The sequence below is a fragment of the Monopterus albus genome, unplaced genomic scaffold (assembly GCF_001952655.1).
Source record: "Monopterus albus unplaced genomic scaffold, M_albus_1.0 scaffold27.1, whole genome shotgun sequence".
NCBI lineage: Eukaryota > Metazoa > Chordata > Actinopteri > Synbranchiformes > Synbranchidae > Monopterus > Monopterus albus.
This window is the reverse complement of record NW_018127907.1, coordinates 1,554,931-1,567,647: the sequence shown is the minus strand read 5'-3', so window position 1 is coordinate 1,567,647 and position 12,717 is coordinate 1,554,931. Positions and strand designations below refer to the sequence as shown.

At 38.9% G+C, this 12,717-nt stretch overlaps 1 protein-coding gene across 3 annotated transcripts in view; it reads left to right on the top strand.

Moving 5' to 3' along the window:
• The window catches only part of pigg (phosphatidylinositol glycan anchor biosynthesis class G (EMM blood group)), a 76,297-nt gene that overhangs the window by 36,779 nt on the left and 26,801 nt on the right, over positions 1-12,717 (top strand). For all 3 annotated transcript variants that reach the window (XM_020595469.1, XM_020595468.1, XM_020595467.1), the window contains 2 exons: positions 919-1,322; positions 4,329-4,520. In XM_020595469.1, coding sequence (XP_020451125.1) covers positions 919-1,322; positions 4,329-4,520 — 596 coding nt within the window. The remainder of the gene's footprint in view (positions 1-918; positions 1,323-4,328; positions 4,521-12,717) is intronic.

The following is a 12,717-nucleotide window of genomic DNA, read 5'->3' as shown; positions in this document are numbered from 1 at the left end:
TTGCTTTGCATCTCTGTCACCTCTGAACAAAATAATTTGCATATAAGTAAGCGATTGGACAAAAAATAATCTTAAAAACGTGTTGGGAGCATCTCTAAGTGACTGACTCCCATTTATGAATGGTAGCTCATGGTCACAGTCTGCAGTGCCATGGCATGGCGTCTGTGCATCAGTAGCATGTGATGGATAATCTCATGTTTTAACAGAAGATCCTTCCATACATCAGAAACAGCAGCCTGGATAGCCTTTGATCAGTTTTGAAGATGGACAGTATATCCATCACTAGACATTTTTTTTCTTTCTGAAGCATGTTGCAGTTTGAAATGATCTGAGTGAGATAAGATCGAGCAGGTTGAAGTGTTTGCAGACTAGACAGCTGAAACACATGAGGCCTTAATGAGTGTCCCTAGATGTAGTTTTTCAATATGGAAGTAGATTGGTGTGAATCACCCAAGCAGTAATTTGATCAAAATAATTATTCCACTGAGTTGAAAAATAAAATTATAACTGCCAGTGAACAAACAGCACAGAGGTGGGCGAGATGAAAACAGGTCGAGTATCTACTCAGCCTTGTGTGGTTGCCATCTCTTGCACCATTTGTAAAATGTATCAAGTTTAAATGTTGCTTTTGTTATTTGCCTTTACAATTTAGGCTACAAACATGATAAAAATGTCACATGGAGATCCCTGATCTGGACCCCTACCAAAACTCTATTTCATTTGTATGGACTCTACAGAATCTCATGGAAGTCTGCTCTTTAATTTATGGGATACCCATCTACCCATCACAAATGAACATGCAAGGCCATGTTGAACATTTTGACCTCTTTCTCAGAATTAATTATTTTAATACATTGTGGACATGTTTTACTTCTTGTTCTAAAGTTTCTGTTTTAATGCACTTTTATTCTTTCATAGTCCCCATCAAGGTGCAGTGTCAGTGAGTGGTCGCTGTCAGAGTTGGATGTGTTGCTGCTCGCTGGCACAGTTGGGCACACTCTCAGCTTGGCGGCCAGCAGCTTCGTAGAGGAAGAGCATCAAACTTGGTACTTTCTGCTCAGCACCCTCTGCCTCGCCGTCTTCCAGGATGTCTGCCGCAAGTACTTCAGAGAGCAGAGTGGCTCTGGAGAAGAAGAAGAGCACATCCTCCCTTCCAAAGACTCTCATTCCTCAGCTTATCCTAAGGCAGAGATTTGCTCAGAGAAGTGGCTAGCATTGGCCACACCGCCCTTCACTCTCTTGTGCTGCCGGCTGCTGCGCTCCCTCAACCAGACTGGGGTGCAGTGGGCTCATCTCCCTGATGTTGGACATTGGCTTAACAGGTTGGGTTTTACTAGTTTTCTAAAATCATATATAACTGTATAAATTGCTATGTAAAGCTAAATCAGACACTCACAATAAAAATTTCTTAAACTACAGAGCTCCAAGAAAGCCTATATTAAATAAATAAATGTGTCCATTTTAAATAATTAGCCATGTGGTTAAATACAGATATGGAGACAAGAATACAGTATAAATAAATTGGGAAGTACAGTACTTTAAAAATTATTAAAACTCATAATGAAATGTTCATTCTTATTTCACTTTAGCGGTTTTTATATTAAAAAAAGGCCCTTTTCTACAGACTTTTTTTTTTTTATGGAATTTGTTCTGTTGACATGTCATTTGCCATCACAGTGACGTTGCCACTGCTGTTCACTTCCTCAGCCAATCACATGCACTCAGCTTCTTAGCAGGCAGGTAGCTGATACTACATTGATTATAGCACCTTTAGCTCAACAATAGGGATGTAACCATATTTATTTTGTGATATTGCAATAGAAAAATGTATTGATAATATTGTGGGGCTGTGAGGCTATCTACCAGGATATTAAATATTATTATTTCATTAGTATAACAGCGTTCAGGTTGCAGAATTTGAAAATGACATAGCGGATGCTCTAACTCTTAGAGCTGTTCTATGACAGCATTTCAGTTCTCCCGTTTCAAGAAATTACGCAGGCGAAATGCAAACTAACAAACTCCGAACACTTTAGAAATACTGCCAGGCGAAGGCAATACTAGCCCCATTTAGGACTGAGACAGTCCTGGATACATCTCACAGAGACGGGCGAGAACAAACCGGATGCACATATGCAAAGCCAGCTACTTGGTAACCACCCTTAAAGCCTTATCTTTTCAAAAAGTAGACCATGATATTTGAAAAACACCTCCAGTAAAGCACAAATCTCACCTTTTGTGGCTTGTCCTAGTTTGGATTCTCATTCTGGTGCACCAAGCAGCAATTTGCTCCATATTGCCCCTGGTGGTTGGGGGAATACCCACTTCAACTGGTCCAGTAGCCTGCTGAGAACTAGATCATCAGTTGGCACAGCCACCAAATAAAGAAAGTTAAATATTCCTAGGTAGCACTGAAACACTGATGTTCCACTGCGAACATTATTTACAAGATCCAGTTCCTGCAGTAATATTTTATTTTATTTCATCTCATAAAAGTACTGCTACTGACTTCTGCATTATCTTTTATATACATTACACAAAAATCCCTGATTTATTATTTAGTAAAAGGCAATATCGTATCGATAGATATTGTATTGTGGACTTTTTATCATGGCTGTATCGTACTGAGAGTTTTTGGTACTCTTACATTCCTACTCAAGGCCAGTGCTGCTTTCCAGCTGCACTGGCCATTGAGTTTGTATAATTTTACTAGGCATCAAAACAACAAGAGGGTATTAACAGCAGCAAATCAACCTGATTAATTCCCAATTACTTTGGCAGCATTACAATTCACAAGATGTTCTCCAAAGGAAAGATACACCACTGTTTGAATACCAAAAAGATAGTGTGGTGTCTTTCTCTCTTTGGTTTCTCTGAAGTCTTTGCAGTTCCCTGTTAAACACAGAGAGTTGGACACATGGATAATTATACCAAAGTTTGATACAAAAATCCCTTTGGGAGCATCGATTTGGTGCCTTTTCTATTGTTACTCAAGACAAACTACAATTTTATCTCCACTACTGGTAAGGCTCAGCAAACAGCAAAATGTTCAGAATGTTGTTTGTTCTGACAAACGGTCTTGCACTGCAGGCTGTAATGAAAATGGAGCTGCTAGCAGACCTGAGGACTATTAGTCTTGGGTTATAGAATATAGTGTAATTTACTTTTGTTATGTGGATGTGTGGGAACAGGTAGGTGACAGGGCAAGAAGCCATTTACCGCACAGCCACAGCTGAGGGGGAGAAGGGAAAGAAATCCATGGTAAACTTGAGGTTTTAGTACTACAGAATTGTGAATAGGCTTGTTTCACATTCAGCAGTCACTCAGGGATAAATTTGTTTCAAAAAGGCAGTGACATCAGTTCAATCTCAATTTGTCTCTCCACCTACACATAATTGTACAAAATCGATGCAACAAGTTCATTCTTGTTCTCTGGGGAAAATTGAAAGCTATTATGTCAAATATAGGAAGTCACCTTCTGAAGTAGATACAGTTCAGGCTTGATAAAAAACAAGCCTCTCAATAATTTGTCCACACCAGACACTGAAGGAAAGGTATAAGGCATCATCTCTGCAAGTCTGTTCTTCTGACAGTGGAACATGGAACATTTTTAAATGTTTTCCTGGCTGAGAAGCTGGCAGGACCCTCCACTTAGCATTTCAAAGAAAGATTCAAGACGGGAAAATCGCCTTCTGTGATTACCCAGACTGTAGAAAAACTGTGATTTCTCAGTTAAAACTGTATCAGAGCCATTAATATTCTGTCAACAGCACCGAGCAGGGGGATTATGATTTGTTCTTTAACATGCATCACATTGTGGAATAGAGATGTGGACTCTGACCTTTTCCCTGTCCAGCGTTGCCCTTTCTTCCTACCTGCACTGCCTGTTGCTTGGATAATGAGATCTAGGTCGCATTACGCCTCATTTTATTTCTCAGTAGCCAACCTCCACTAACGGCTAAATACACAGCTTCCATGTAATTCTGATTTATTTCCTCTCTGTACTCAGTGTGGTGTAATTTCCAGCTATAGACCCTTGAATTGAGTGAACAAGTGAGGATTTTTGCTCCTTTTAAAGTGTAAACTACTACTGGATGATATGACTGACAGTGTTTCATCTCATCAAAATGGTTCTGTTGCTCAGTAAGGAGTTGACTTCAAGGTTTATCAAGGGAGATGACTTAATTCCTTTTCAGTCATCCTGAAAACTGTTAACACAAATGTTGAATGGAAATTGAAGTTATAATTTAAAAGACCCCCTTCATAGTATTAGATTGCGAAGCATTTTCTTCACCCTGTGACTTTTTGTCTTTCTGTTTCTGTTCTAGCTCTGAACACAGGCTGGTCCTCTCCCTGTTGGCTGCCTTCTGTTTGGTTCTTACCTACCTCCTGGTTCAAAGACGGTGCTCGTTGGTCTCCAAGGTCGCCCTCGCCTTTGGACTTGTGGGTGTCTACAGCTACCGGGCAGCGGTCGGCAGTGTCTTGTTTCCCTGGCAACACTCTGGCCGAACTATGTCCAAGTAAGTTTATGTGAACCCCGGGACCATTCTTTTGTTATAACAGTTGGCAAATGACTGTCCCCTGTTAGTGAGTTTGATTTAAAGAGCAGTAGTGTCGAGTTTTGCGGTGAGGATGCACTGCCGAACTACTTTTATTTATTTTTTTGCTTTACATCTGCCTACAATAAGTGTTTCAACCCAATGTACCTTTGATTCCTGAAAAAAGCCTGACAACATCTTAAATTAATTTCACTGAAAGATGCATAAATCAATCTATGACTGTTAATTTAAACTGGCAGCCAGTAAGAATTGCAGTAGTATCGTCAGGTCTTTTCTCCGCCAACACAAGCAGTCCCTGGCCAAAACCTGTCCCACCGCTCGTGTCCTCTGTAACTGATAGAAACAGTCACATTTTCAGAGGAGTAAGTTAACTAAATAAAGCAGAGAAGGAACAGTGAGAGTGAAGAGGCAGTATATCACCCTGTGGAATATTGGAATAATAGTTTTATAAATTTGGTTTTCATTTGGCTTGAAAATGTTTTTTTTTTTACTTTCATGACTGAAATACAAAATCATGCATTGCTCTTTATTGTTGAACAGTAGGTGGGGGGTTTGGAAGTATGTGGAGACTCCTGTGGGAGTCTGATAGTGTGGATGGATAAATACAGGCTGAAAAGTGAGTTTTGAAATCAGCAATCTTAACCACCTCTAAGCACTCAGCAGTACTTTTAAATATAACTATTAGTCATAGTTTATTATGAGTGCTGTTGTTTCAGGGATGATCAGTCAGCTGATCATCTGGTACAAGACTGAAATATCTCAGCAACTATTGGATGGTTTGCCATGAAATCTACCACAGACGTGTTCCCCAAAAGTTGTATCCACATGACCTTGGCGAGTTTTTCTGGCGCTATCACAAAGTTCATTTTTGTGGTGAGTGAAATGTCCCAGCAACTGTGGGGTTGATTGCCATGAAATTTGGTGTACACTTTTATGCGGATGGACTGTAAAAACTGATCTCCTGACTTATGCAGTGCCATATCATCATTGTGTGAGCATACTCACATTATTGTTTAGCTCAAAGCACTGCTGTGCTTAAGTGCAGCCTCACAGAGCAGCTAACATGACTATAGTTTTGTGTATGCAATAACATGATAAACAAATCATATGGAGTGACAGATTTTGTACTGAAATGTGAGGCATTGTAGCCAGAAGAAATTTTACTAGCAACTATAGTGCTAAACAATAAAGAGGCTACTTTTTAGTTATTGTTATCTTTTTAATCTCAGTCCTCAGTTCCTTCTGCTTTCATTGAAAGAAATTTTGAGAAGAGTTTGGATTTCCAAAACTTGCAGATCCCTCAGGGTCAGAGTCTTTCTTTCGAGACCCTCCAATGTTAATCAAACATACTAGTTTCCTAATCACACTCATTTTTGCATACGACGATAAAACAGTTCCTCTCATGTACAACCCTTTAGTGTCTAGTGCATTTTGGAGAATCTGTGTGTCCTTGAGCTCAACCTAAATGATTGAGAATTATGTACCTTAAAAATACTCTTGAAGATTGATGCCTCTTTACATTGTATACATCTAATCCTTATAATTGTTATTAGCATTTGCCAAAAAAGAGGAAATCGACAATCAACAAGGCTCAAAGTGTAGTAGTTTCTCCTGCTGCAGACTGTAGCTTGGCATAGAGTTATCCGCTACTAACCTCCACCAGAAAATAATGAGTGTGCATGGCTGCACACAGTTCTCCTGTCTAGTTTTCCTGTCCTCCCTTCATCTACCACCAGTATCTGGCCTTCCCTAACCTTTTCTGTTCTCCTTGGCAGTCTCTTCTACTTGCTCACCTAATTAAAAGCTCAACCTCTCACCCTTTCCCATACAGAGACACCCTGGCTCCTTTTGGCAAACCATATGACTGACAAGGTTGATGGTCAACCCGGTCCTTTAGTCCTCAACACATTGACTGTTATGGTGCTCTGCCTCATGGATTTTTTTTTTAGATTGAGTCCATACTGTGGAGTCTTGACCAAAGCTTTTCATGTAGCTTACTCTTGGGCCTTAAGACAGCCACATGGAGTCCATCTTAGGTGTAGTACAGTGGAACCTCGGTTTTCGGAATTAATCTGTTCGAAAAAGTTCAACGAAAACCGAATGTACGAAAACTAAAGCAATATTTCCCATAAGAAATAATGTAAATCCAATTAATCCGGTCCAGACACCCAAAAATATTAACAAAAAATACATTTTATAGAGAATAACTATATTTTTACATACATAAAACAATGAGAAATAAATAACTGACTGAATAAATGACTAATGAAATGGATAAATGAACATTTAACATCACTTTTACCTTTAATGAAAACTCTTGTTGGCGTATGGAAGACGGCGAGGAGGGGAGAGGGAGGAGGAGAGGTTATTGTTTGGAAGGGGAATCCCCCTCTATAAGGACTTCATGTATCAAGGCCCTATCCAGGGTTACTTCCCTTCTTTGTCTTTTACTGGCACTAGGACCAGCTTGAGAGTCACTGGAACCCCTGTCGCACAAAAAATCTGTCCAGAGAGGTCTGTTTCTGGCATCTCTTTAAGATTTGCCTAAAAAAAAACAATGGCAGACCTGATTCTCAAACGCATGGGATGCTTTGCGTGGGCGCTCGATTCCGGGAAATGAGTGGCCGAGTCAGACGGGCAGGTGGACGAGTTTGGTACGGACTAGTGACACTGAACCGACCAATCAACTGTACGAAAACCGAGCAGATGTACGAAAACTGGGACAAAATTTTGACGAAAAAGTCCTCGAAAACCAAATCGTATGAAAAGTACGGCATACGAAAACTGAGGTTCCACTGTATTTCTGTTTCTGGGTAAGGAAAATAAAATATATCTGTGCAATTATAATGAAGCAGTCCTTTGAAAGTAGTATAGTTTGGCTCCCAGCTGCTGAGTTACTGAAGTTAAATAATGTGGTAGGTTCCCCATGGGTCTGATTTGTTTTTTGTTTTTGTTATTTGGTATTTTTGAACAACCATAGAGTTGAATTTTTCACTACTTCATATACAGTATCAAAGCTCTTTCTCTTTTTCTGAAGTGGAAAAAAAAAGCCCAAAACATTTTGTATTTTTCACTTTGGTGTTTTTATTTTTGTATTCACACTATGTTAATATAAAAAGAAATGAATGAATTTGTATAATGACCATTCTTAAAATCGGGTCTTCCTGGGCTGCTCTTTCTCTGTGTTTTATCAGAGTAAAGCCCCTGACAACTCTCTGGTTCCCTCCTCGCCTTCGCTTTGTGCCAACTGCTTAATTGCACTGTTGTATCTTTCAAAATGGCTAATGGTGTTGAGAACAGCCCCCTCTTCCCACTTTAAATGGTTCACTGTGTTACTTGGATTTATGTCACTGTGGATAAAGTTGATCTCCCTTTCTGTTTTTATTCCTCTACTTGTGGCATCAGAAATAATTCTAAAAATAGCCAAGCAGTCAGCTGACAAGGCCGTGCATGATCAGAACACTAACAACATTTTAAAAAAAATCTATAAAGCAAAATACATTTAAGGTGACATAAAAAAAAGCAAATCAAATTTTTTGAGCAAGTATTTTAACATCAAAGCAGCCGATCAAACCTGTCTGAGTCTGTCTCCTGTACGTTATAGTTAGAGTGTTTTGGTTTCCCTCTTGACGTTTATGGCACATTTATACCAAACATAAAGCCTCAAGAAGCCGTTACAATGTTTATGTTTTCATCTCTGTGTGAATGTGCCTCACACCTGCACATAACACTTTATCTTTCTGCAGGTTCCCAATTTCAAAATATTCATGCATACGGTCCCTCTTAAAAATGGAAATATATTCAGTCTCATCTCAGAACACCTGTGAACCCCTGCCACACACAAAAACACACAGAATCACGCACACAAACAAACACAGAACCGAGTTTGCAGTTTTATTACCCAGGAGGTAAACTATTTTATAACCCTTTTTTTCAAAGGCAGTTCTACATTGGTGCAATATACTGTTTCAGTGGTAACATTTAACAAGCACTTTAAAGCATTGTTCATAAAGCTGCTTTTGACTGTTCTTTGCCTTTCAAAATCATGTTAGGAAACAGGCAGTTCCTTTAAATCTAATACACAGCTGAAGAAGAAGAGATATCAGATGGGTGTTTTGTCTGTAACCAATGTTTTTTTGTCCCCTTCCCATTGACATTTCTATAGTTGTGACTACAACATGCTCGACTTTACACCACAGAGAGACTAGGGTTCAGACAAAGTGGGCAGGCCCTCATCATTCTCACGCGTCTGTTTCAGGGCTTCCCTCTGCCAGTGAATTACCCGTGTTGGTTAATTTATTGTAAGTGTTAGTCTGGTGCATGTGACCGGTGAAGGCAATATGCCAAGCATGTTGTGGAGATCGCACGTAGACTTACCTTTTCTTATTCACTTGCTGGAACACCAGCGCTTGTTTCCAAGGTAACATGAAATCCAAGCAGCTCATCTGTGCAACAGCTTGACAACCTACTGTTTTCTGTCCACTGTTGCTACTCTTGCAGTGAATAAGATCTGATTGATTTGACTGGTCATGCGTTCTCATCAAGAAATGTGGAGGATTAATAATGTTAAGATTTTATACTGCTGCTCTTACTGATACCTTCTATTGTTGGTTCTTTTCCATTAAGAAAAATTCAGAACAGTACTAGAATTTATTCACATAGTTTTGAGAGTAGTAACAATTATGTAACAATTGATATAATGATCTTAACATTTTAATCCTTAATAAAATCAATTACTGATGACAGATTAAAGGAAGAGCCTGAATAAATGAGTGGTCTCTTCTAGGATGATAGTGCCTTGATCCATAGGACACGAGGGGGGTCACTGAATGGTTTGAGGATGAAAATTATGTGAATCACACGCTGTGGCCTTCTCAGTCACCAGATCTCAATTCAGTCAAACACCTACATGTATGTGGGAGATTTTAGAGCAACATGTTGGACAGTGTCTCCACCACCATCCTGAAAGCACCCAATAAGGAATATCTTTTGGAAGAATGGTGTTCATCCCTCCAGTAGAGTTCAGAGACTTGGAGAGTTGATGCCAAGGTGCACTGAAGCTGTTCTGGTGGCGCGTGGTGACACTTTGTTTATGCAAGCTTTGTCACCTGTCACCTTTGTCGGTATATGCCTGAGATTAAAACACTGAGTGAAGTTTAAAAACTACTTATTGGTCATCAATCATAAATCCTGCCCTCTGTTATCCTCTCTCTTAATGGTCATGTGGGTATGGAGGCTGATGTTTCATCCATTTTGCCAGAATTTAAGATATGTGGCTACTTAGGCTAAACGGTTACAATACATGCAATCAGCCTTAGTTTTATCATTTTATAACCATTTTCTATTAGACTAACAAGCATGCTATTGCTAAAACATACACTACTGGTGGGATGTGGTAGACCATGGACAGATTTACGCCTATTGAGCAGTTGTTTTGATAAATTGCTCATAAGAACATTACATGTACATGTAGCAGTCCATTGATCATAGTAAGAAGATGATAAAGTAAAGATAATGTGTTTAATAAGAAAATCTGTGTGAGTAGGGCTGTTTTGGACTCATTTATAGAAAGTCATTTTCTGCATAGACTTTTACCTCACTAAATAAACTTTGATTAATGAATACATTAGAGCTACAGTATGACTGGATCTGCTTTAACGAATGTTTAATGAGCTGCCTTATCCTTCTAATCTGATAGTGGCCCTGTCTGAAACCGAGCCGAGTGTAGTTCTCAAATCCACAAGTAATCAAAACGATGCCAAAAATAAGAAAATGCACTCTAGGCGGTTTATGAAAAATGTGCTCTGTTGGGAGACACAGCTGAGCACCATTATCACAGCAGCTTAGGCCTCTTCCTTCTTGTTGTTGTGCAGTAAGACTGAGCTTGGTGTGACCCCGGTCTCTGCTTGTTGCTCTGAGCTACAGCCTGCAAAAGGGCAAATGGAAGATTTTGACAGCACAAAATTGACTGTATATCTGAGGAGGGTTGATAAGTTTAATGGTTTAATGTTCAGTACTAATGGCTTGGTAATTACACTGGCTGTGGCCTGATTAGAATGAAAACTCCATATAGACAGGTGTTCAATACATTGTGCATACCAGCGGAAAATAAACATGCAGCATTATCAGCCCAGCATTTGCCATGGTTACTGTGGATGTTTTTTCTGGCTTTCTGGATTCCTTGCTTACATCGCTCTGCTTGAAAACCACGCCTTTATTAATAGTTTATTACAAATTGAACAGACGGGATAAGAGGGCAGAGACATATTTAGTGTTGTTGCTGCTGTTAGTCTGTATCATTGGGTGGAATTCATAGATTATGTGTGCCCTCTTAGCTAGGCAACAAGTCTAATTTAAGTAAGGGCTGGAAGATTTGAGGAACCTGTTTGTTGCAAAACTGTCTCATTTACACTTTTGACTGTAGAGATAGTGCTGTGTGATGTGCTATAAACAGGAGACACTTAAAATAACTGCAGCCACTTTTCGGAGGCTTCAGTTGGGGAAATGACATAAACAACAAATAGCTTTTATTGCTCAGACAAGGAGGAGAGTTTGTGCTTTCTGCTTTGAAAATGTCAAAGCAAACAAGATGCCTTTCAGCATTCTGAATATTGCATGCCTCAGTGTTTAAGAAAGGCTTTACATTACAGGCTGACGAGGATTAGTCCTACAGTCTTTCATAGTTAAATATTATCCAGGTTTGATTTGATTTGATTTGATTTATTCTTTCTTTCAAGCATGTAAAGACAGTTGATATGACAACACACATGATTTTACACATATCCAACAAATGCTAATCCAATATCAATTTGCTTATACCTAGAACATGCTTGAATGGAGTAGGAAGAAGTCAGACTTATCCAGTCCTACCCCATGACATCATCTTACCATCATTGGTTTGCCTGTTCTTGCATATATCTTGATTGACACATACCTTTATATTTATGTTTAAACTCGTCAATTCTATTACTATTTTTTATGTCCACACTTAGATTATTCCATAGTTTTACCCCACTTATGGAAATACAAAATCTTTTTTTGGTTGTACGTATAGCATGAATTTTTTAATTTAACTGACCCCTTAAATTGTATCCCCCTTCCCTTTCATTAAATAGTTTTTGAATTCCACCAGGTAATAAATTGTTCCTGGCTTTATACATAAACACTGCAGTCTTATATCCCACTAAATCGAAAAATTTTAACAATTTAGACTGTATGAAAGCTCCATTGGTGTGATCCCTATACCCCATCTTATGCACAATTCTTATCGCTCTTTTTTGTAATATATACAATGGTTGAAGTGAGCTTTTGTATGTATTTCCCCAGTTTTCAACGCCATACTCTAAGTATGGTAGAATCAATGAGGAATACAAAATGCGTAGTGCTTTCCCATCCAAAATATATCTAACCCTTGCCAATATCAATATATTCTTTGCTATTTTGTGCTGAACATATCTGATATGAGATTTCCAGGAGAATTTGTCATCAACTATGACACCTAGAAATTTAATTTCATGTACTCGTTCTATATTAGCTCCCCCAATTTTCAATTGAAGTTCATTGTCTAGTCTGCGATTCCCAAATACCATAAATTTAGTTTTATCCAAATCCAAAGATACTATATTACTGTCACACCATTTCTTTATCTTCTCAAGTTCCTGTGTAACCCATCCAGAGAGTTGCTGTAGGTTTTCACCCGATGCCCATATGGTAGTGTCATCAGCAAACAAAACCACTTTCACTAAATCAGAAACCTTGCATATATCATTAATGTATAATATAAATAATTTAGGTTTCAGGCAGGGACACGTGTAAAATCTCATGTTTTTATCCATCCTGCTGCTTCTGTGTGAAACATAGTCGTACAGGTACAGCCGCACTAAGTGCTTCCTACAGTCCTGGCTGTTAAGCACAAACATAGGACAGAACGTTTGTAATCATCTCACTTTTTCCACCCTGCACACTAGCTAACAAGTGAGTCCGACAGCTCAAACCCATCACTGTCATCGCATGAGACCAGGCCAGGATTTTCTACTTTTTCTTTGCATAAAATAATGATGAATACAATCCCTGCTATATTGTTAGAGGAGTTGTGAATAATAAAGAATTGTGCCATATGGAGAATATTACTCTGCTCTATTCCTCTGTTGGAACAGGT